Source organism: Callospermophilus lateralis, unplaced genomic scaffold, assembly GCF_048772815.1.
Source record: "Callospermophilus lateralis isolate mCalLat2 unplaced genomic scaffold, mCalLat2.hap1 Scaffold_957, whole genome shotgun sequence".
Lineage (NCBI taxonomy): Eukaryota > Metazoa > Chordata > Mammalia > Rodentia > Sciuridae > Callospermophilus > Callospermophilus lateralis.
The window spans coordinates 72000-98856 of NW_027517743.1; the positions used below are offsets into that span (position 1 = coordinate 72000).

At 37.0% G+C, this 26857-nt stretch overlaps 1 protein-coding gene across 1 annotated transcript; it reads right to left on the reverse strand.

Annotated features, from left to right (window-relative positions):
- Nucleotides 1-1841: 1841 nt before the first annotated feature.
- LOC143386886 (olfactory receptor 14C36-like) lies at nucleotides 1842-2723 on the reverse strand. Its single transcript, XM_076841674.1, has one exon. The coding sequence runs from the start codon at nucleotides 2721-2723 to the stop codon at nucleotides 1842-1844; it is 882 nt and encodes a 293-aa protein (XP_076697789.1).
- Between the last annotated feature and the right edge of the window lie 24134 nt (nucleotides 2724-26857).

Here is a 26857-nt window from a genome sequence, read left to right on the forward strand (position 1 = left end):
ACTGAAAATTGGTGCAGCCAATATGGAAAGCAGTATGGAGATACCTTGGAAAACTTGGAATGAACCACCATTTGACTCAGCTATCCTTTTTTTTTCAGTCTATACCCCAAAGACTTAAAAATAGCATACTGTAGCAAAACAGCCACATCAATGTTTATAGCAGCACAATTCACAATAGCCAAACTGTGGAACCAGGCTACATGCCCTTCAGTAGATGAAGATATAAAAAAAAAAAGTGGCATGTACACACAATGGAATATAACTCAGCAGTAAACGAGAACAAAATCATGGCATTTGCAGGTGAATAGATGGCACTGGAGAAGATAATGCTAAGTGTAGTTAGCCAATCCCAAAAAACAAATGCTGAGTGTTTTCTCTGAAGTAAGGAGATTGACTCATAGTGGGTAGGGAGGGGGAGCATAGGAGGAATAGATGTACTCTAGATAGGGAAGAGGGATGTGAGGGGAAGAGAGGGGGCAAGGAATTAGCAAGGATAAGACAGAGGGATGGGAGGGGAAGGGAGGGAGCAGGATGTTAGCAAGGTTGGCAGAATGTGAGGGACATCAGTATCCAAAGTACATGGATGAAAACATGAATTGGCACGAACATAATTTATATGCAAAGAGACATAAAAAATGTGCTCTATATGTGTAATAAGAAAGAAAATGCTTTTGGCTGTCATTTATTAAAAAAGTAAAAAAAAAATGTGCTCTATGTGTGCAAAATAAATTATAATGAATTCTGCTGTCATATATAACAAATTAAAATTTAAAAAATAAATAAATAAAACACTACAAGCAACAAAAACAACAAAATGACTATCACAAATAAAGATAGAAGTTTACATTACAAATTCAAGAAAAGTGAGGGGAAATGTAAGAGTTGGCATGACCCAGACACATGTGCCAGAAAATTATCGTCCATTTCTCCATGATTATTAGGACTAAGTCATTAGCACAACACTACAGGAGTAAGATGTGTGGAAGACAAACCATCAGAAAGCTGACATCAATTCATGGACATAATCAAAGACTGGCCCCTGTCATGGCCAAAGAATCACAGGCTGCTGTTTTCTGTGGAAAGATGTGAATGTTGGGACACAGGGTGAATTAACCATTGCCCTCTTTTTACTTCACAGAAAGGAGTCTCTTCTTCTTGCCTGGTCCAGATGGACAAAATTATTACTGTTAAATTCTTTACATTTCGAGAATTGGCGCACGGAGCCCGGTGGAGGGAGTGTATTCCCAGGAAATGTGTGTAGAGTGCCAGTGAGAGTTCGGGAATAAAGAGTTGCTGTTTGAACATTCAAAAAAAATTCTTTACATTTTGGCTACAATTTCTTTAGGATTTGATTTTTTAAATATATTTTGAAAGTAAATAAATTGGCAAATTATGTATCACAGTGTTTACAAGTAGGTTCTACACTGTTCTGAATAAGAGCAAATTATATAAGAATAAATTATCTCCTAGGGTTTTCTTTGGTGTCAGAATTTGATATAAGTAATTGAAATATGGGTTGATTTTTTAAAATACATAACCACAAATGATTTCAGCAAATATATTTAATTATATTTAATCATTAATAGATGCATTGATGAAATTACACATTCTCTAATAGCTCCATGTAAATGATATGGTAAGAAACAGAAAAATAACTTATGATAACTCAGCTTCTAATAATGTAATAGAAAGGTAGACAATGTAACTTGTAAAGCATAAATATGCAGAGTATTGTATCTAATTAAGAACCAAGATCAATGAAATTAGCATGATGCTGAAACATTATCTTTATTATTTCCCTGAAAATAACTGCCTTTACATTACTCTCCTCACAGCTTCCTTTACCTGTTTATTCCTGAGACTGTAGATAGAGGATTCAGGAAGGGAGGAATCATGGTGTAAAAGGCAGAGAGAACCATGTACTTGAGGGTGTCAGAGGTTGCTGAGCACCTCAGGTACACACCTGAGCCAGAACTGAGGAAGATGGACACCACGAGGATGTGAGGGGTGCAGGTGGAGAAGGCCTTCCCTGGGGCTCTGGTGGGAAATTTCAGCACAGCAGAAAATATGTGAATGTATGACATGGCAATAAAAAGGAAGCAGCCACCACAAATGACCACAGCAGAGACAAGAATAAGGACCACATTACTGGTGGTGTCAGAGCAGGAGAGCCTCAGCAGAGAGGGGACATCACAGAAGAACTGGTGGACCACGTTTGACTGGCAGAAGGACAGCTGGAATGTGTTCCCAGTGTGCACACCTGCATACAGCAGACCACTGAGCAGGAAAGCCAGGGTCACGCGGACATAAAACTGGCAGTTCATGATGAGGGGGTACTGGAGGGGCTGGCAGATAGCAACATAGCGGTCCCAGGCCATGATGGAGAGAATCAAAATCTCTACATATGCACAAAAAAGGACCAAGAAGATCTGCGTTGCACAACCAGTAACTGAAATGACCCAGTTGATAGTGAGAGAGTTGACAAAGGCATTGGGGACAGTGATGGAAATGAAGCACATGTCCAAAATTGACAGGTTCCTGAGGAAGAAGTACATGGGTGTGTGCAGGTTCTGGTCAACAGTGGTGACAGTGACAATGAGAAGGTTCCCTAACAAGGTACCCAGGTAGGTCATTGGGAATACTGTGAAATAGAGAAAACTCAGATTCCAGCCTTCAGGAGAGCCAAGGAGGAGAAATTCAGTTACCATGGTGGAATTGGCCATTTGATGCAAAATCTTGTTGCCTAATAATATAAATAGATGTGAGAGAGAGGAAGAAAAAAATAACTAATACAATTATTTTACATATTCACGTCCAGATTGTTTTCTTGTATTTTGCATTAGCTTTTCCCACAGAGGAAAGGTCACTCTTTTTCTCTGACATTTTTAAACATTATTAAGCATAGTGCAACTCCCAGTGCAGGAGTGTAGGTCTGCAGCCCAAGATCTGTGTGTGACCTTCAGAGCTTTTCCTCAGCTCCTCATCAGACCTCCTCTGACCTCCTGAGACTCCCATGCAGAGTACTAGCAAGCATTGGTCACCTTCTTTCCTGTTTGAGACCTGTGTGACAGTGCGTTCTTTAATGCTCTGTAATTTAGTTACCTCACTGTCTTCCATAAATGAAAGTTCACCACTTTTTTGCCTTTGTATACACACTAAATATTTCAAATTATAATTTATAAATATTTCTGTAGGTATGGTTTCAGAGACTTTATCATCATGAACATAAAAAACTCAGACATACTCACCAGACCTGTTTCAGCTCCCCCAGGGACTATTTTTTTTTCCAGTAGATGAGTGTAAGGTCTTTAGATACTGACATTCTACAAAACATCTACTTTTTACCTTAATATATTTTTACTCATTCCTCAGCACCATAAAGTTGAAGATTCCTTTGACTACATAATAATTGTTCCTTTTCTTTTTGACACTTCCCCTTATATACCAATCTTCTTAAAGTTATCATAAGTGTACAGAAAGTTACTGACTGCATACCCTAAAAAGAATGTTTTGTTCATAGTTATAACACTCCTGTAACACCTCAGACTGGTTCAATCCTTTGTCACCAAAATCATTATCTCCTCAGTCCTCTGCAACCTGAGTCCATTTCAGCACCTTGCCAGGTTAACCACACTCACCCTTGGAAAAGAGACTTTCCTGCTGAGCCTGCCTTGCTGCTCCGAAAATGTGTGTGTTCCCCAAGGTCATTGGTGGGTGTCCAGTCTTGTGAACATTACTGTTTATTTCACAGTGTTGGTGAAGTTCAAGGGGTCCTACTTAATCTACCTGAAATCTTTTGCTAGCCGCATCCCCCATTCCTCCCTGACACAAAACTGAACTCAAACTTCAGTGACCTCCTTGTTCACAGCATACCCTGGATCTTGGTGACCGAGCCTCTTTTCTACCAAGACATATTGATTTAGTTTTCCCCATTACTATATACTGCTCTTTAAAGAGGCTAAAATGCAACTTTTTCTCCAAATCCCTTTCTTAGCCTCTAATTTTTCTTATAAATTTCTGTTAGTGTTAGAAGTCAACATGTTATTTTACTTTTTAGTAGATCTATATATACTAGTCAACCAAATCACTGGTATAAATTCCTTGATTTTTGAATGTTGTATCATTCATCTTTTTATTCTCTTAGTAGCAAGTAAGTGACTTCATGCATAGTAGTTAATAAAAAATGCAATGTAGCACAATTGACTAACTGCTAACATGAACTAAGATTCTTTATTCCACTAATTTACAAGTGAGTACTTTCTAAATCAGTGGTGCCCATTCTTCACTTCTGTAAGAAATACAGTGTGTGTTCATTTGAAATAACATATCCCCACTTCTGTGCAGAAAGATTTTTTTCAAAGCAGGCAATCTTGACAAATATTTACTAAGGATTTATAATATGGCAAAATCTGATGCAGATACTGAGTTTTAGTAAAAGATTGTTTTTTAAAAAACATTATTTCAGTACTGTGGAGGAAAAAATAAAATGATACATATATAAAAATTCAAATTAATATGAAAACATCTGAATATGATATATGATGAGACTAATAAGGAAACCTGCCAGACTTTTACCCTTTAACCTGGATTCCAGGAGCTACAGGAGCTCCTGTTGATCACCTCAGGACATCTTGTAAAATACAATTGGACATTAAGATGGGTTCAAATCTAGAAGGTGCATAAAACTACAAAGACATTTTCTTTCTTTATTATTGTTTTCTACACTAAGGCAAATACTGCCTTTCCATCTCCAATAGAACTTATCAAATTCTCCACAAACCAGTTTGAGTTACATTAATTACTTGATGCCCTCCTTTGTGTGATTTAGGTATGGTTTCAAAAATTCTTCTTAATTTAAATTTCTTTTTTCATGTATCAGTCTTCAAAAACTTCCATTTATGGAGCATCATTCCAAAGTCATGTATAAATACAATAAAATAAATGTACAAAGCACCACCTAATTTTTACAGAGAGCCTCAGATAATTTCAGTAGATTCTAAAGATAGGATGACTTTTTGAACCTGGATTTTTAAAATAAAAGTATGGCTTAGATTGCATAGATTGGCCTTAATATTTTGGTGTGATTCAATTCTACATTCTCATTTAAGGGGCAAAAATGCTTATAGAGGATTCTCTCATAATGACAATAAGTTGAAGATATGAATAACAGAAAGTGTTGGTAGACTTGAGAGTCAGCACAATGTTTGTGAGGAGAACTAGCATGTTTTAACTCCAGGAACATGAAGAGGGACTGCCCAGGTGCTTTCTCTGTAACTGGTAAAAGCTGAGAATTTTCTCTTTTTAATTTCTCTTGATAATGTTTCAAATAATGAATTACATAATGAATAGAGCACTTCAAAACTGCAAATATTACTTGGTTTGGAAGACACAAGAATAAATTATTTTCTAAATTATATTTTCCATATTAGGAATTATTGATTAGTGTTCTTATAAGGCATTAAAAATGCTGAGGCACATATATTCTGAAAATAAAAATATGTTTCCAAATGTTGCACAACATTATTTTTATATTTATTCCACTGGAATCACACATCCTCATAGTCATACATAGCATATATTTAGTATAAAAACTTAAGAGTACAATTGAAAACTTGGGCATAGTGGTGCATGCCTATAACTCCAGCAGCTCAGGAGGCTGAGACAGGAAGATTTCAAGTTCAAAGCTAGCCTCAGCAATTTTTCAAGACCCTGTCTCAGAATAAATGTTCAATAGGGCTTGGAAGTTGCTCAATGATTAAGCAGCCCTGGGTTCAATCCCTGACACCAAACAAACAAAGAATAAATAATTGAAAACATGTTTTGTGAACAAAAGAAATAAGATTAATATTCAAAATATTTCAAAGAATATTGCCTACTACATTAAATATTTTTCCCATAGTTATTGACTTAGGTGCATGTGTATCAGATATATAAAATCATTCCTATCTACCTATCTATCCTATACCATGTTTTGCATTTCATTCTTGTTGTCTTAATGTGAATGTTTTTATTAGTCTTCTATGGAATTTCTGTGCAGACTACTTTGGGCATTATCCAAGTGTACTAATAGTTAAAGTAATCTGAAGAAAAGAATTTTAAACCAACAAGAAGCAACACAAAGAACTATTACACACTTTACTTCCACACACCATGCAGATGTCCCCATGGTCTCTGTGTTTCTATTATAGTGGACGCAATCACAGCGAACATCATAATGCAGTTATAAGGACTCTCTGTGCTTTCTGTGTTCTTCACAGAATTCACAAAGCTTTTCCTGGGCTACCTGACTCTTTGGATGAAATTGAAATTTGCAGAGCAGAATAATTATGAATCTTAGATGCATTTTGACTCTAAATGCCAAGTACTCACTCCTGAGTGTCACCTGTTCTCCATGATGTTGCAGTACCAAATCTCTCCTTGGCTTCACCCATCCACTGTGTCTGCAGCCAGGGTGGATCTGTCCAGTCAGCCAGGTGCCTTGTGGGATGTGGGGAGCTCAGTCACTACTGCTTTATGTGAGCATGGTACCAGGCCAGTGGGAGCAGGGCCCCTGGTAGCCCAGAGCTCAGGCTGCAGGACCAGCAGGAGGCCTGAGCCCACCACCAGGCAGTGTACCTGCAGAGCCCAGGAGAGAGGACCTGGCCACATGCCAGTATGGACAGTGGATGACACATGGGAACTCCTCTGCTGGGCATTGACTTTAGTCGTTATTGAAAAACCAATGACACTGAGGAGAGAATGATGGTGTTCACTGGGTGTGTTTTCGTCTCTGCCCTCCTTCACCTCAGTGTCAGTTCCCAGTAGGTGTTTGTATGGATTAGTTAACATTAAGTGTGGTGGGCAGCTCTCACTCATTCACCAACCTGTAAGAGGAAAACATCTAAAACTACCTCCAGTTCAGCAGCAAAAGTTTCTTATCATTAAGATGAAATCCACATGATTTAAAATTAACCTTTGTAACAGTTTATGGTTCTCACGTCAGTGTGAGTTACCACACTGCATAATTGTACAATTTCTAGCTACATCTTTTCCAAAATAATTTTTACTTCAAAATGACCACCTAACCCATTACATATATTGTCCATATAATCCCTAATTGCAGTCACTGGAAACTAAATGTATTTTGTATCCTTGAATTTACATATTTGTGAAATTTCATATAAATAAAATCACTCAGTATATGATGTGTATTCTGGCTGAAGTGAGTATAACATCATTGAAATTAGTCCACCTTATAGCATGTATCATTTGATCATTTCTTAAAGATGAAAAAAAACCATTATTTGCATATGGCAGAAATATTTTAATCAACATATCTATTGGTGGACATATGTTTTTCATTCTCTAGTATAATTTGACTGATTTGTTTGGTTACCTTATATTTTGTCGTATTTGACCTCTCTAGTAAACACTCTACACACTCTATGATTATGTTTAGAACCTGTTTTGGTGAGCTTTGCATTGCTGTGACAAAAATACCTGAACAAAAACAAAAAACAGCAGGCACTGTGGCACATGCATATCATCCCAACAGCTCCTGAGGCTGAGGCAGGAGAATTGTGAGTTCAAAGCCAGCCTCAGCAACAGCAAGGCACTTAGAAACTCAGTGAGGCCCTGTCCCTAACTAAAATACAAAATAGGGCTGGGGATATGCCTCAGTGGTTGAATGATCCTTATTTCACTACCCAGTACTGAAAAAAAAAAAAATCCTTAGATGCTCTCAGCCACTTTCCTGATGTCTCTGTGAAATGCTTAGCATCTCTTTAGGTGCTGGTATCTATTACAATTACACCTTCCTTGGCCCTAGTTTCTTAAACAATCCCTTCAAATCTCTGATCCAATTTAGATTTTAACTCTACCAATATAAACAACTGCTTTATTATAATGCAATATATCTCTGGTATTAATATAAATATTCTAAAGTCTTTATAAAACTTAGAGAAGTTTGAATGTTCTGGCATAATATTCTCAGTCATAAATATTACTGTGAAACACACTCTAGAATAAGTTACTACATTTTCATGGTGGTTGCTAAACTCACATCAAATTTCTAACTATGTGTTGTTCTAAGTCTTTTGTCTTCTGAAGTTTTGATTTTATAAAGCACTCAAAACACACCATCACAATAAAGGATCTAACAAGTACTCTTAAATATTGTTTCCTTAAAGGGAAGAGTTAATATTTCAGAAGAGCTCTCTTTCCAATACATATCTTTCACATAATTTATATTACTATAAAATCTATTTCTTTGTTTATGACTAATACACAAAGAAAATGTTTTTGCTAAATTCTGCAGAAATTTTATACCATTCTCATGCACCTGCAGGGTTTTGTGTTATTTGACACAAGATTTGAGATATCACAAATTCTTATACCAATGTTTCCTTTTTTTGTATCTATTGCTACCAGATATTATGATATAAAACATCTTAAAACAGGTGTTAAATATCCAACATCTTTCATCAAGAGGGACACCTTTCAATAGAACACGTGTTTGCTTCTTAGTTTGAATCCATGCCACTTGTTGATTCTTGATTTTCCTTCTTGAGCTTTAGGAGTCTTGTTAAGGAAGTCCAGGACTAAGCTGATATGATAAAAATTTGGGCCTACTTTTGGAATGGAGTCAAACTAAAAAGCTTTTTCTCAGAAAAGAAACAAACAATAACATGAAGAAACATCCTACATAATGAGAGAAAATCTTTACAACGTGCAACTCAGGTACAGCGCTAATCTCCAGGATATATAAAGAACTCAAAAAACTTAACTCAAAAAAATGAGAGGAAAAAAAACCCAAATAATCCAATCAACAAACGTGCTAAATAACTGAGCAGACACTGCACAGAAGAGGAAATACAATTGATCAACAAATATGTGAAAAATATTCAACCTCTGTAGCAATTAGAGAAATGTAAATTAAAACTCCTATCAGAATGGAAATCATCAAGAATACAACTAAGCATTGCGAGGAGGTGGGTGAAAAGGTACACTCATACATTGCAGGTGGGACTGCAAATAGGTACAAACACTCTGGAAATCACTATCAAGATTCTTCAGAAAATTTAGAATGACAGAGTGGTTCTTTGTGCAAGCGGCCATATTATCTATATCAATAGATTATATTAGGTCCTTAGTACCATAACCACATTATTGTTTGGAGTATCAATGAGGTTGCTTATTCTGCAGTTACATTTCACAGTTACAATTTGCAATGTCAGGAGCTTTGTGCAGCTCTCCAGAAAGTCCATTGTCTGAAGTTACTATTAGGTGGGCAGCTCCGGGAGCACAGGAGCTTGATGAAACATTGTAGTTATCTAGCCAGCAAATTCTTCTATTCCCAGGAGCTATGTGCCTAAAATCAAGATTGAAACCCTCGTGAAGAGCATTACTCCACTGGCCAGGCATCCTTTGTCTTTAACATGGAAGTTTTCCTGCAGCCAGGCATTCTGCACCTTTGCACAGAAACTTCCTATCCACCAAGCATGCCACAGTCATGAAGTTAATCAGAGACCCAATCTCAAATGCAGAACTCCTACAAACCACCACTTGAGGACAATGTAGGCAAACAATTGTGACACAGCCACATCAATATTTATGGCAGCTCAATTCACAATAGCTAAACTATGGAACCAACCTAGGTGCCCTTCAACAGAATGTATAAATAAATGTGGTATATATAATTAGAATATTACTCAGCATTAAAGAAGAATGAAATTACAGCATTTGCAGGTAAATTGATGAAGCTGCAGAAAATCATGCTGATGGAAATAAGCCAGTTCGTAAAAACCAAAGGCCCAATGTTTTCTCTGATACATAAATGCTGGTCTGTAATAGTGGAAGGGGTAGGGAAAAATGGAGAAACTTTAAATTGGACAGAGGGGAGTTATGGTAGGAGATTGTGGGGTGGGAAGACAGTGGAATGAGGACATTATTATTCTATATACACGTGTGATTGCACCACACATGACTCTGCCTCATGTACAGCCAGAGGATGAGAAGTTGTGCTCCAATTATGTACAATGTGTCTAAGTGCCTTTTGCTACTATGTAAAACTAATTAATTAGGACAAATAAAATAATTACCATCTATAAAAAAGAACTGGTGTGTATAATTTAATTTCTTTCCAACTTTTTACATTAAATTTAAAATTAATTTAACTAGCCCTCTCGTCTATGTAAAATGTCCAATAGTACTCACTAGGATTCAGTAAGCTATAGTTATAGAGAAAATGCATATAAAGGTGGAGTGTACAGACTTTAACTGAGGTTCATTGAATGTCTTTCTATTCTAGCAGGGAACACTGGAGCAGTCAGAACCAGAAGCCATGGGACACAGTGTGGGGATGATTGGATCCTGTTAAGCAATTCAAAGCTTCTTGCAGCAGTAGGTGCTGGGGTGCTCATCTGCTCCTACCACAAGAATTCTTTTGCCTAAAAACTTTAATAAGTGTATTCATCAATTAATCATATATGTTTATTATTTTGTATTTTCTTAGGTAATAAGTACATTTATATTTTTCTCCATATTTTCATATTAGTGTAATGGTGAAAAATAATTGGTTTTCAGAATTTGTAATTTAAAATCTTGATTGTGATATTATATAAATATTTTTTCTCATTGTGTTATATAAGTAATACTAGATAAACTTGTTCTTAAGAATATGTCAGTTATTATTGCTAATTATCAAAGTATATGCCAGTGAGGGCATAGAATACTTGGAGAGAAATATCTTGTGGGAGGTGATGAAAGACTGCTACAAGACAGGTGTGGTGGTGCAAGCCTGCAATCACAATGCCTAAGGAGGCTAAGGCAGGAGGATCAGAGGTATCAAGACAGAATTAGCAATGAAGCAAGGCCTGAAGCCACTTAACAAGTCTCTGGTCTAAGTAAAACACACAAAAAAGGGACTGGGGATGAGAACTTAAGTTCAATCTTTGGTTAAAAAAAAGAAGAAGAATGAAAATAATGATGATGATGATGATGATAATCATCATCATCATCATCATCATTATCATCATCATCATCATCATCAGAGAGTGCATACACTGCCATAAAGTTTTAGGGGACAAGTATAGACAGATGTATTTTAAGAAGTACAGTAACCTGAGGGAAATTTAAGAGTTTACCCAAGTAAGAAATTTAGGACAAAAAATAATGATCCACCATGTCATAATTTTGAGGCCTGGCACATTAGCGTAGATGTCACAGAAGTAAGATGTAGGAGGTAAACCATCAGGGCTGACCTGCAACTCATGCTTCAGGCTTTGTCCCCCATACTGAGCCACTCATTGACATAATAAAAGACTGTCAGTGGCCACTGCCAGAGAAGTACTGGGTGCTCTTCCTGGTGGATGGGTTTGACTGTAGGGATACAGGGTGTGGTAAACATGGCCCTATTTATTCATTGACAAGGAATTACTCTTCTCATGTGACAAATAGATTGGTTATAACTTCTTAGGATTTAATTATTGCATATATTCAAAGTAGTTAAATTGATACAGTTATGTACCACAGTGCTTAGAAATTTGCTTGACATTTCTCTAAATAATAGCACATTATGGGAGTGTAAGTTTTTTTCAGATTTGATTGCTAAAATTTTCCTCTGTGATAGTACTTGATACAAATACTGCAATGTATTTCATGGATCTTTAATGCATGTCTCCACAAATGATTTCAACAAACATATTAAATTATATTTACTCATTAAAAGATACATTGATTAAATTACACATTGTATAAAGGATTCATGAAATAATAGGTAAATTTAAAAAATCAAATAATAAAAAATCTCATATTCAAATGAAGTGACATTAGAGTAGGCAGTTTAACTTGTGTCACACAGATATGAAGAACATTTGACCAAATCTTGAATTTCACTCAGAGAAATTAGGATGATGCTTAAAGGCAGCATTATCATTTCCCTGAGAACAACAGTCTTTGCATTACTCTCCTCACAGCGTCCTTTACCTGCTTGTTCCTGAGACTGTATTGTTGTGTAATTGTCTGGATCTAGGAAAATAAAGGTTTTCTGGAACATTACTTGAGGAGTTCAAGTTCATTTCAGTTCCCTGGAATGTTTTCAGAAGACATGGTGACACTTCTCTTTAAATGTTTGATAGAACAGTAGTGAATCCATGAGCTGCTGGAGTTTTCTTTACTGAAAACTGATTTTCCTGATTCAAGTTTATTGGTCATATTGATGTCCAGGTCTTATATTTTCTCATAATTCAGTTCTGGTATGTTATATTTGTCCCAAATTTAATGCTTTCTTGTAGATTTTCCAATATGTTGATATGTGTTTGTTGATAAGAGTTGCTAGTAGGCCTTACCATTTCTGTAGCATTAGTAAAAAGGTCTCCTTTTTATTTTCTAATATTTTATTCATTTGGAGCATTTTAATTGTTAGTATAACTAAAGATTTGTTACTTTTGTTTCTATTTTCACAAACAACCTTTTGTATCATTGATATTTTTATTGGTATTTTGTATTGATTTCTTATTTCTGAATCAATGTTTTATCATTTCTTTCCAACTGCTTTTAATATGTGTGGGTGTATTTTTATATTGTCGTGGTAAGGGTCTGCACTTAGACTTTCTGCTTCTTTGATGCAGGCATTTAGTGCAACACCTTCTACCATAGTAGTGCTTCATGAATGTCATAGGTTTTGCCTTGTATGGTTCTATTTTCATTAATAATCTTAGTAAAAGGGGTGTTTTCCAGTGGCTTCTAATGTCTCTCATTTAAAGTTAGCCTATTCTTGATTTTTAAAAAAGAAGTTTGATCTTCAGGACAAAGTCCATACATAAAATTTTTCCCAGTTTTAGAAGTGTGAAAGAATGATCAATCAACAGACTATGACCACATATAAAATGTCAGACATTTTCACACATAATACATGAAAGGTATACAGTTCAGGCAGCATCTAGGTCGGTTGATCTTGGGATTCACTTTTGCCAATATTTGATGGACAAGTTTGTGCATATGATATTGGACTAACTGTTGCTCTTGTCAGCAGTATGTGACTGCACTGATTTCTCTCAACTGTAGCTACAAGAGTTTGACAAACTGACCTGAAGTTTATGACTAGTCAATATCATTTTACATAATATGATTTTACTCTGTGTTCAGCAGCACAAAGTTGAAGATTCCTTTGACTATACAATAATTTCCTTTCCTCTTCTTGACACTTCATTTTATTCCTTTCTTTTCAATGGCATCACAAGTGTACAAAAAGATACTGCCTGTATATCTTAAAAGGAAGGTTTTGCTCATAGTTGTAGCACTTCTGCAGTAGCTGAGACAAGTTCATTCTCACATCACCGACATTGTCATTTCCTCTGTCCTCTGCAAATCTGGGTCCTCCTCAATAACTTGACAGGTTAACCACACTCACACTTAGAAATGTGACCTCCTGCTGAACCTGCCTTAGCTCCCCTGGAAATGTGTGTGTCTCCCATGGTCAGGGGTGGGTGGCCAGACACAGGTAGGCTGCTGTTAATTTCACAGTGTGAGTGATGTTCAAGGTGGCCTACTCCCTCTACCTGCAATCTGGGTCTTGCTACATCCCCCATCTCTCCCTGTCACAAACCTGAATCTCACTTCTGAGGGACCTCCTTGTTCACAATCTACCCTAGAAATTGTTGACAGAGCCCCTTTTCTACTGTGACATAATGATTTAAATTTACCCATTACTATGTAGTGGGCTTTAAAGAACAGTCAAATTCAAAAAATTCTCTGGAAACTGCTTTTCAATCTCAATTTTTTTCCACTCTTGTGTAGTGTTAGAAATCAGCTTGTTGTACTACCTTTCACTACGTCAGTAGGTATTCATCAGCCAAATCACTGGTGTAAATTTTTTTGATTTGGGACTTTGTATCTTAAACTTTATACCCTTTTAGGAGCAAGTGCATTACTTCCTGCACAATAGTTAAAGCCTGGTGGCTTTACTGACTGACCATTTCCCTGCTACTAATTTGCAAAGGAATAGCTCCCAAGCAGACTCAGCCCCTTTTCCACTGCTGTAGCACACACAGTGTATGTTGTTCAAAGGCCATGCAAGCCCAGGGGCCCGTGCACTTGCAAGGGAAGGTCTCTGAAAAGCTGTAATCACTCAAAAAGCATTGTTTATGACACAAATATGGCCACCGGTATTTCAGATGGTGAAGTTTTTGAAAGAAGAAAATATTGACATTTTTAAGTATTTTGATTACCATGACAGAAAAAATACAATAATATAATATGTAAGCATGTAAATCCATATAACAAATTCAGAAGGTGATGGGTGAAGAGACAAATTCAGCTTTTCACTTCTGTACTGACTTTCAGGCCTTGTAGGGGGTCCTTTCTGAACAGCCCTAGACATTTGTGTCAAATACAAGATGGAAAAATATATATGTTTTCAGGATATGGAAGCTCACTAGAATTATAGAGATATTTTTGTTTCTATTTTTTTTCCTACTAAACAGTGTAGTATTTTAGTTTCTCCAAAAGAACTTATCAAATTCTCTAGTAAAGTAGTTTGAATTATATAACTTAATTGATATATTTCTTTGATTCTGTTGTTTAAAAATTATTCTCTAAATTTGACTTACTTTTTTTATGGATCATTCCCACAGGAAACTTCAGATTATGGTGATCGTAAAATACATATATGAATCACATCCTAGGTTCCATACAGCCTCACATCCTATAGATCTACAAAATATGAATACTTTATGAACCTAATTTTTTTAATTAAGGAATAAGCTTTATGTTCTGAAATTTGATTTCAATAATTTTAGAGTGTTCAGAACTACATTCTCCTTTAAGGGAGAAAAGGTTTATTGAAAATTCCCTCTGAAAAACCATAAGATGGTTCATAAGTAAAACAAATCTCTGTTAGCAAGAGGGTCATGAAAAGGAGTATGAGGAGAAGTAAGCATATTTTTAATGCCAATGATTTGAAGAAAGACTGCTGCAAGTACTTTTCTCTGTATGTGGGGAAGCTGGTGTTTCCCCTTTGGTTCTTCTCTTTATACTGATTAAAATAAGGAAATTTAAGTATGGTAAATTGATTGCATGTAAAAAATGCAAAAGATTGCTTGGATTGTAAGGTACAGGAATTAATTACTTTATAAATTTCTTTTTTCCCCCCTATTATCAATGATCATTTAGTACTATTGATCAACCAGTGAGGAATACTGAGGGACACTTTATTACATGATGAACTTCATAATGTGCTTCCAAAGCTCTGTAACTCTAATGTAATCATTTTGCCACTGGACACAGATGCTCATCACACACAATATACTTTTAATATGAAATGGAAAAAATTATTGAAAAGGAGAACATAATTGTGATCAGGACAAAAAGCTGAGGTTAATGAATTCAAAATGGTTCAATGAAAATTGTACATACTGGTAAATGTTTTTGTCTCCAACAGTTGTTAAAAATTATGAATGTATGTCATTTGCACAAATAAATTCTTATCTACCTCCTTGTCACCTACAAGACATTTGGCATTTTGTCCTCCTGTTGCCTTTAAAAGAATGTATTTTTTTCTGTCATTTTGTAAATTTCTTTGCAAAAAGTTCTGTGTTGTTCTTGGGATGCACTTATGCCAATATTTGATAGACAAGTTTGTGCATATGATAGTGGACTAACTTATTCTTGTCAGTAGTACCCTGATTTCTCTCAACTGTAGCTACAAGAGTTCCACCAACTTACCTGAAGTTTATGGATAGTCAATATCATTTTACTCTCCTTTGCTTTTTATTTAATTTCTTCATGTTGAATATAACCCACACCCTCAGTCACAAACCTTGAGGGGACATTCCCTTCTTCTCACAGTTGCTCAGAGATTCCCCTTACACTGGGAGTCCTCACAGTGGGTATGAAGGCAGGAAAATCCAATCTAATATGTTTCACTTCTTCTAGGATCTGATCTCCTCCACTGTCTTTTGCTCTTTCCACATCTTTTCTCTGCCTGGTTTAATGGCCCCAGACAGAGCAGGGGAGCTGCAACTCCAGCCTGAATGGCCCATTGCCCTCAGTGCCTACCCCTGCTAATCCTATCTTGTCCAGAGGCCTGAGTCCATTTTTTTTTCTTTCTTAATTTTACTCATCAATAGTTTGTAGTCTTAAGTGCACAGATTGTTCACCTCTTAGGTTAAATTTAGTCCTTATAGTTAATACATATTTTTTTTAGATTTGTTCTTTCTAGTTGTACATGACAGTAGAGAATATTTTGACATATTTATATGGAGTATGATTTGAGACATGTTATTGTGATGCCTCCAGCTTTGCTCTTCTTCCCTGGGATTGTTTTGGCTATTTTTGGTCTGTTATTTTTCCAAATCAATTTTAGGATTGTGTTTTTCCTAGTTCTGTGAAGAACATCATTGGCATCTTGATGGGGATGACACTTAATATGTACAGTTCTCTAGGTAATGTGATACTTTTGACAATATTAAGTCTTCCTATCCAAGAACTGGGAGGTCTTTCCATTTTCTAAATTTCTTCAACTTGTTTTTTTCAATTTCTTTCTTCAGTGTTCTATAGTTTTCATTGTAGAGAATTATATTCTCTTGGTTAGATTGTCATTTTTTCATTTTTTTTGAGGTTGTTGTGAATAGGATAGTTTTATTGATTTTTTCTCAGCAGATTTATTATTGGAGTTTAGGAAGGATATTGATTTTGATCTTTTATCTTAGTATTTTGCTAAAGTTATTTATAAGCTCTAAAAATCTTCTGGTGGAATTTTTGGAGTCTTATAAATTTAGAATCATGTTATCACCAAATAGAGATAGTTTGACTAGTTCTTTTCCAATCTGTATCCAATTAATTTTCTTTTTCTTGCTTGTGGTGAGAGTATGTATCCATGTTTTGTTCCTGATTTTAGAGAAAATGTTTTCAGTTTTTCTTCATTTAGTATGAAGTTGGCTTTGAGTTATTCATAGACACCCTTTATAATGTTGAAATAAGTTCTTTTTAAACCCTATTTTACCCAATATTTTTAACATGAAGGAGTGCTGAATTTTATCAAAGATATTATTCTACATGTATTGAAATGTTCATGTGATTCCTGTTCTTAAATCTGTTTATTGTATTTATGTTGTTTATTGCATTTACTGATTTACATTTGTTAAACCAACCATGCATCCCTGGGATAAAATCCAGGAGATCCTGCTGTATTACCTTCTTAATGTATTTTTAAATGTAATTTGCTAAAAAATGTTAAGGAATGTTGCATCTGTGTTCATCAGGGACATTGTTCTATAGTTTTCTTTCCTTGATGTGTTTGTCTGGTTTTGGTATCAGGGTTATACTGGATTCATAGAATGTAATTGGGAGTGTTCCCATTCTTACAATATCTTGAAAAAATTTGAAAAAGACTGGAGTTAGTGTCATTGATATAATGGACAAGTGTAATACCTTGTGAAAGAGACAGATGATCAAGATCTCTACAAACTAAGCTGTGACAGAGACCTGGAAAGTTTTTGTACCTCTGAGGAAGGACAATGAATGTACACTGCTGGCCTTGTCAGCTGAGAGCAAATTGTTTCTGGTGGTACTTATGCACCAGGATGGGAAAAAACGCATTTCCCAAATCAATAGCCACATGCCAAGTACCAGGAGTCACCACCTGAATAATCTTATGAAAATAAACTTCCATTCTCCAAGAACCATCTGTCTTCTGCTCAGACCAGATAGGAGAGTTAAATGGGGCTGTCATGGGAATCACCACCCTTGCACCCTTCAAGTCCTTGATGTTGGCATAAATCTCTACAATCCCTCCAAGGATGCATTATTGCTGTTGATTCACTATTTTCCCAGGTATAGGCAATTCCAGAGGCTTCCCTTTAGACTTTCCCATCATAATAGCCCTCACTCCACAGATTAGAGAACCAATTTGTGAGATTTGCAAAGTGTTAAGTCTATCTATCCTGATTATATGTTTTGAGACTTAGAAATAACTACAGGTTATATTGGGAGACCCACTGGACCCACTGTGAGTTGGACCTTGGCCAAAACGTCACTGATCACCTGACCTCCATAAGCCCCTATATTTACTGGTAGAATATAATGACGTTTTGGACCTCCCAGAATCAATATCAGTTCAGATCCTGTGTCTACTTGTCCCCAAAAGCCTGATCATTGCCTTCTCCCCAATGTACAGTTATCCTGGTAAAAGGCCTTAGGTCCCTTTGGGGAAGGATAGGAGAAAGATTAACAATAAAGATTTTTGATATTGTACCCAGGTCCTCCCTCAAGGGGACCTGGCCTCACCTTCATTCAATGGGTTCTGGATCTGTATATTGTCTCAAAATTGGGAAGTGATTGAGGAGCTGTGATTCTATGGTGTTATAATTTGGGGCAGACTTTTGTACAATTTGCCCTGAAAATTTTCTGTTAATATAAGTCAAGTAAGAATTTGGTGGGTTTCCCATTTATTTGGCTTCTAGAAACACTATGATTAATTTTCCAACACCAGAGATCTACAAGTGTCAGGCCATTGTGTTCATTTATTACCATTTGCTGCCCATTATAATAACTATTACCACCCCATCTTTGTCACCACAGGGACACTTTGTCATAAAGGAGGCCACTTGGCCTCTTTCTACCTGAGATTAAATCATGCCCATCACATTGAAGTCTTCCATTGATTGACCCCAGCTCCCACAGTAAGGTCTGGCATGCAGAGAAGAGCAATGACAGAGCCTTTCAGGGATGCTAGTGCTCCCCTCATAAATGTGTTTCTTATATTTTTGGTGAAGCACACATGTTCTGAACTGCTCAGGTATGGAGGAGAAGGTGGCACATGACAGATCCACTCTAGCATTCCAATCTCTTTGAGACTCTGAATTCCCTCATCAATAGAAAAAAACAAGGCGAAAGGATATTTGCAGAGTTGACACAAAGTCTAAAGAACATGCCACTCACCAGAATCTCACACAAGAGTTTTATTGTCAGTAGCATACCAACAAGGTTGTTCCTCTGAGGAGAGCAGCAGCCTGTTGGCATTCACAGAGCAGCTTTACAGCCCACAAGAAGAATTTCATAAGCTATGTAGGAGTTATCTCCTAAGATGGAGTGGGGTTGATCCTTTAGCAGACTGTGAAGATGGCCTCAGGTCTGAGTCTAAGCAATTCCATTTGAAAAACTCCAGTTTGAAACCTGCAGTCTCACCAGGTACACCTATGGAGCCCTGCAGTGTGGCCCTCAGTCACCAACAAGTCACTTCCTCCGCCCTGACAAACTCAGAGTGAATCCTCTGGCAGGCTGTCCTCACTTAATAAGAGGGAAAGATGAAAAGTTAAGGGTCTGACCACCGAACAGATGTTCTAACTCAGGGTAAGTGATGTCACTGAGATGCTCTGGTGGCATTAAAGGGGAGTGAAAAGCCCTAAAATTTGGTATAAATAATGGAGCTAATGAACAGATATTCAGTCAGCTGGTGCCCTCACTCTGAGAGCGTGATGAGGACCTGGACAGACATCCCAAGACTTTTCACCATTTGGTGATTCTCTGCATTTTCCTCGCCACTCTCAGACTCTGCTGCCACATCTTGAACCTAGTGAAAGCTACAACTTCTCCCCTATGACCATCTCCTTCATTTTCTCCACAGACTATCAGCTGCATCCCAAGAGAAGCCTGCCTTGGTTCCTGACCTGATGACCATGGTCTGAGTGAGTGTGCATCTGCTGGGCTTAAAAGCTAAGGCTGGAAACTTTTGATCTGACATCTGAGCTTAGCATGCAGAGGGAATATCTGTCATGATGCTGTCATGATTAAGTGTGTTTGCAGTGCTTAGAATTAATCTAGAACTGTTTGTTCTGAGTTGATTATGTCTATTGGTGTGCTTAGCATTAAGGGTTGTCATTTTCTTGATTAAGAACCTATAGAGTAAAATTTTATTGAGTGATTTGAGTAAATAAAGCATTGACTAGGGCAGAAGCAGGTGGACATTCTTTATTTCTCCCCTTGGACTGCTTAACTCTCACCTTTTTTCCATCACAACATAGGTACATATTCTTATGGAAAGTTAGGCAGCATTACCTCAAAATCAGAACTTTGGAACCTCTAGATAAAATGGCTCCCAACCTAAAATGGTAATTCCAATGCCAATATTGATCTGATGCCAATACAAGGATGTCAGTCATTTCCAGATCTTTTATAGTAGGCCATCTTTGGACCCATACATCAGCTGATCATCCAAACAAACTAATAGTACCCTTTTAAAGAATGCAAGCTATTATATTAAATCTAGAATCTCTGCTCAATGGGCCAATATCAATAGACTCAGCCTGACCAAAGTTTATGTTCCTCCCACCATTATCCCACACTCTTATAATCCATTCCCATACATGTTCCCCAGACACCTACTTGTATGAATTAGAAAACCCAAGAAGTTCCTTCGAAGTGTGAGGTACCTCCTTGGGGGGGTCACACTCTGTACCTCACCTCTGGGGGCTGCTTAGATTTAGATCTAGTTGTAGGCCAGTGCCAAGGGCTGGACGAACAACTTGTGTACCTTGATACAGCAGGAGTGGAAGCTGTTTATTGTAGAATAAGAGCGGTATTTATACATTTTACACAGCCTATCTAATTAGCATAAAATAGACCAATAAGGAATCTCCACACTTAATGGCTCGCTTTTGTTACTTCACAAACCACTCCCTCTGGCATTTTGCCAGGCACCATGCAGACTTGTTTACAGACTCTAACATTTCTCTGGCAAAATGCCAGGTGCCAATCTGACTTGTTTATAGACCTTAACAGGCCAGGAGGCAAAAGTGGGTGGTGAGGGTGGGTCCTAAGGAGTATGAATATCTTCATGCTGAGCAACTGAATTACAGAAGGTTTTTACTGTTTCCAGAAGCAAAGCAGGACTAGTTTCCTCCAGTGAGGGTGGAGAAACCAATGCCACACAGGGTGTGGGTAGGGATGTCTCAGTCATGGCTAAAGTGGGAACTCAACAACTTCTGGTAAAGTAAACCCATCAGAGTATAGGAGATGAGTAACCCCAGCCCCTTTAGCCTCCTCCCATACAACACCATCTCAATTTGCAGGATCCCATTCTTTTCCAAGCAGTGCCCTCACTTTAACTGCAGACACCTTCCAAGGCTGAGAGTTAAACTTCTGCTTAGTTCAGCCAATTGCATGATTAGGGTTTGTGTTTGGTTTTCAGCAACCTCATTCCTATGACTACAAGACAGAGAGTCTTCTTCAGAAAACACTTAGCAGCTTTTAGAGCAGTTATGCATGACTGCAGCTAAGAAACTGAATTTTTGAGATGATAATTCTCCTTCTTAGTTCGCCCAGTGAAGGCAGAATCAACCAATCTACATCATCATATTTCTTAGGTTTTCAGAAGTGCTCGAAGATATCACATATAGAGTCACTGAACACCTTGATTTTTTTAAAGAGAGAGAGAGAGAGAATTTTAATATTTATTTTTTAGTTTTCAGTGGATACAACATCTTTATTTTTATGTGGTGCTGAGGATCGAACCCAGTGCCCCTCGCATGCCAGATGAGCATGCTACCACTTGAGCCACATCCCCAGCCCCACCCTTGATTATTACAAGTGGCAAATTGGGAGCATCAAATTCATTTACTTCACAAATCTCTTTTAACCATCACACCATGCATTATCAGTACTCTCCATAGTACCAGTAGGAGAATTGGTAACTTTAGGTCTAAACAATTCAGCCAATTCCAGAACCTCAATTATAAACTCAATTTATAACCTAGTGTCCTCTTATCTGTCAAGGTCCTGTCTTGGAAACCAGAGTGTGAGACCTTTAATTTTGGTCAGGTCTTTTCAAGACTATTTTTAGCTCTTCAGCACAGCTTCATTCTAAATAAATTTTACAATACTTTTTTTTTTCTGAAAGGAAAAGAAGGCTAAAATTTTTGACAATGATTGCATTGAAGCTGTAGAACATTTAAAGATCTAGATTTTTAAATAATATTAAGACTTCTTATGCAAGACACAAAAAATCATTCTGCTTACTTATCATATTTTTTTTATTTTGACGTTATTTTTGTTATATTTTCATGTAAGAATCTTTAAGCTTTTGATTAAATGTATTTTATATTTTTTGATACTGTGGTAGTAGGAGCAAATGTGACTCCCTTTTGTTTGATGACTTCATGCTGTAAAACAACTATGCCAAGTAGAAGAGTCATGACTGGAGCAAGATGTTCTTTTTCTTTTGTTATAGAAACCTTTAAGAACACGGAAATACCTAATGGGGCATTGTTTCTGTAACTAGGGTAATGGGGCTCTGTTTCTGTAACTGGGGTACTGGGCTAACTGTGATTGTTTAGGCTTCCCTCTGCTTGACTACACTGTCCTGCTTCTGTAACCTGGTTTGCTTGCATTGGCTAGACTCCCCCAAACATCCCTTTTGTGGTTTTCAGGCTTATAAGGAGTGCCCTTACTATTGTTCAGGGATGATCAGGGGAACAGCTTTATGGTCTGGTCAGCCGCCATGTGTGTGCTTCAATAAAGGCTTGATTCGATTATACATGAGTGGTCTGGAAGTCAGTTCATGAAACCCTGGGATGAAGCTTTAACCATAACATTTGAGGGCTCACCCTGGATCCATTTCTTCCCTACCTCATGCCAAATTTGTCTCCAATGATGGGCCTTTGGACCTAAACCCGGTGTAGAGGGGAGCTCCTGAGAGACATTCCTCAGCCTCACTCCGAGGGTAACTCCAACAAGTCTTAGGACACTCTGAAAAGCCTCCTGATGGCTGTCAGTTCTGGTGAGTTGACTCTTCTGGCGGAGGGGGGGATATCAGATTGAATTCCGTCACTTACACCTTCCCCAGGACAGAATGAGACATTGTCACTGTCTCCCTGGAGGTCTCCCTGTGTGACCTTATCTGTCTGTATCTGGGGCCCACTGGAGGCCTCCCAGGGAAACCTTATCTTTCTGGGGACAGGATGAGATGAGATGTCATCTCTGACCCACTGGAGGCCTCCCTGCTGGGCCTCATCTGTCTGGGGGTAAGACTAGACAGTGGTCTCTGCCCCATTAGAGGTCTCCCTGTGTGACCTCTGTGATTTTTGCTTGACCTGTGTCTGTTCTGCTTTTGGTCATTTGTCCAGTGTCAGTTTGCCAGCCATTTGTTTTGTTTGCGGGGTCTCTGCCCCATTAGGGGTCTCTGCCCTATTAGAGGTCTCTCTAGGTGACCTCAGCGATTATTGCTTGTCCTATGTCTGTTCTGCTGTTTATTGTTTCTCCAGCGTCTTCTTGCTGTTTCTCATTTATGCTTTTTTTTTTTTTGGCCAGCCATTTTTCTTTTGTGCATGGGCCCTTTTCTTGTTCTCATAACCGCTCTTCTTTCATCAGGACTCCTTCACTCCACCACATCATGGGACAAGGAAGTGCTACAGAGCTCTCTACCTGTACCCCTTTAACTTGTTTTCTTAACAATTTTCAGGACTTTATCTGTTGGTTTGCTTTTGTTTGTTCCCTTTGTCTTCTATGTTAATTTTATCTCAGTTTGTTTCTAATGAAAAAAAATGGTTAAAATGTTTTAACTGTGCTCACTACAGCTTGCATTAAAATGTAAAGTGCTGCCAACAGGACTAAAAGAATTGTCAAAAGTAAAAGCTAAAGGTAAAAAGAAAAAGACAGTCTAGAGATTGCCTTCATTTAGAAACTGGGCCAGGTGGCCAGCTGGGTAAATCATGTCAGTTCCTATAGAGGACAGATTAAAACTAAAGTGTTTCATGAAATTATTATTCCTAAATTGTATAAAAATAAAACATAATTTTGTCTAGAAAATTTGGCTTTTGTCTCTCAGTATTTTCAAGCATGAATAACTCCCAACTATTAAAAAATAGTCCAAAGATTTTTCAATGTCAGGCTAAAAGTTGGTGGTCGCTATCCAAGAAACCAAAAAAACAACAAAAAAAAAACAGTTTAAAATAGGGCCCAACTTGGGTGACGCGCCCAAGGAGACCAATGAAGCTGCATCTTTGGGAAGTTCCTCCAGGGAGAAATAAGCCACCCTCATTTTTCTATGTTCCCTCAACTTTTTTCAGCTTTCATGAACAGGAACACCTCAGGGAAATGGTCAGAAATCTTTTAAAATTCTATGTTTGTTAAACTCATAATTTTGATTCAATATACTTAGGTTAATGTTTTTCTGATTACACTTAAATGGCTTTATTCTAAGGCCATTTTACAACAGTTAACTCTGAATCTAATAGGTTTTTAAAAAAATAAACTACAAGGCTTTTGTTTTTCTGTTTGCTTTGTGTGGGTGCACCAGTGTACTGTCTGTCTGCATGTATTGCCATGTCTATATATTTGATACAAATGAGCTCATAAATTAAAGTTTTAAAAAAACGGATCCAAATACTTGTGGTTAAAATAAGAGTCATTGGGATACAAGAAGGTATAGAGGTCCAAACCAAAGGAATGAGCAATCTATTCAATGAAATAATACCAGAAAACTTCCCAGACTTGAAGAAAGAGACAGAATCCCAAATCCTAGAAGCCTACAGGACACCGAATGTGCAAAATCATAAGAGATCCACACGTAGACACATTATAATGAAGATGCCCAACATACAGAATAAGGAGAGAATTTTAAAAGCTACAAGGGAAAGGAAGCAGATTACATTTAGGGGTAAACCAATCAGGATAACAGCTGATCTTTCAACACAGACTCTGAAAGCTAGAAGATCCTGGAATAACATATTTCAAACACTGAAAGAAAATGGGTTCCAACCAAGAATTGTGTATCCAGCGAAATTAAGCTTCAGGATGGAAGATGAAATTAAAACCTTCCACGATAAACAAAAGTTAAAAGAATTTGCAGCTAGAAAACCATCTCTTCAAAACATCCTCGGCAAAATATTACAGGAAGAGGAAATGGAAAATATCAATGAAAACCAACAGCGGGAGGTAGTACAGTAAAGGTGGGGGGGAATAATCAAAGAGGAAAACAAACCATGTTTAGTAACATAAATAAACAAATATGGATGGAAGAACAACCCATATCTCAATAATAACCCTAAATGTTAATGGCTTAAACTCATCAATTAAGAGACACAGGCTAGTAGAATGGATCACAAAACAAGACACAACAATATGCTGCCTTCAGGAGACGCATTTGATAGGAAAAGACATACATAGACTGAAGGTGAAAGGTTGGGAAAAGTCATATCACTCATATGGACTTCGGAAACAAGCAGGAGTGTCCATACTCATATCAAATAAAATAGATTTTAAGCCAAAGTTAATCAAAAGGGATAAAGAGGGACACTACATACTGCTCAAGGGAACCATACACCAACAAGACATAACAATCATAAATATATATGCCCCAAACAATGGTGCAGCTATGTTCATCAAACAAACTCTTCTCAAGTTCAAGAGTCTAATAGACCACCATACAATAATCATGGGAGACTTCAACACACCTCTCTCACCACTGGACAGATCTTCCAAACAAAAGTTGAATAAGGAAACTATAGAACTCAATAACTTAATTAATAACCTAGACTTAATTGACATATATAGAATATACCACCCAACATCAAGCAGTTACACTTTTTTTTCTCAGCATCAAATGGATCCTTCTCAAAAATAGATCATATATTATGTCACAGGGCAACTCTTAGACAATATAAAGGAGTAGAGATAATACCATGCATCTTATCTGATCATTATGGAATGAAATTGAAAATCAATGATAAAAGAAGTAAGGAAAAATCATGCATCACTTGGAGAATGAACAATAGATTAGTGAATGATCAATGGGTTATACAAGACATCAAGGAGGAAATTAAAAAATTCTTAGAGATAAATGAAAACACAGACACAACATATCAGAATCTATGGGACACATTGAAAGCAGTTCTAAGAGGAAAATTCATTGCTTGGAGTTCATTCCTTAAAACAAGAAAAAAACAACAAATAAATGATCTAATACTTCACCTCAAAATCCTAGAAAAAGAAGAGCAAAACAACAGCAAAAGAAGTTGAAGGCAAGAAATAATTATAATCAGAGGTGAAATTAATGAAATTGAAACTAAAGAAACAATTGAAAAAATTGACAAAACTAAAAGTTGGTTCTTGAAAAAATAAATAAAATCGACAGACCCTTAGCCACACTAATGAAAAGAAGAAGAGAGAGAACTCAAATTACTAGCATACGGGATAAAAAAGGCAATATCACAACAAACACTTCAGAAATACAGAAGATTATCAGAAATTATTTTGAATCCTTATACTCCAATAAAATAGAAGATAGTGAAGGTATCAATAAATTTCTTAAGTCATATGATCTGCCCAGATTGAGTCAGGAGGATACACACAACTTAAACAGACGAATATCAATTCAGGAAATAGAAGAAGTCATCAGAAGACTACCAACTAAGAAAAGCCCAGGACCGGATGGGTATACAGCAGAGTTTTACAAAACCTTTAAAGAGGAACTAATACCAATACTTTTCAAGCTATTTCAGGAAATAGAAAAAGAGGGAGAACTTCCAAATTCATTCTACCAGGTCAACATCACCCTGATTCCTAAACCAGACAAAGACACTTAAAACAAAGAAAACTACAGACAAATATCTCTAATGAACCTAGATGCAAAAATCCTCAATAAAATTCTGGCGAATCAGATACAAAAACATATCAAAAAAATTGTGCACCATGATCAGGTAGGATTTATCCCTGGGATGCAAGGCAGTTCAATAAACAGAAATCAATAAATGTTATTCACCACATCAATAGGCTTAAAAATAAGAACTATATGATCATCTCGATAGATGCAGAAAAAGCATTCGACAAAGTACAGCAACCCTTTATGTTCAAAACTCTAGAAAAACTAGGGATAACAGGACCA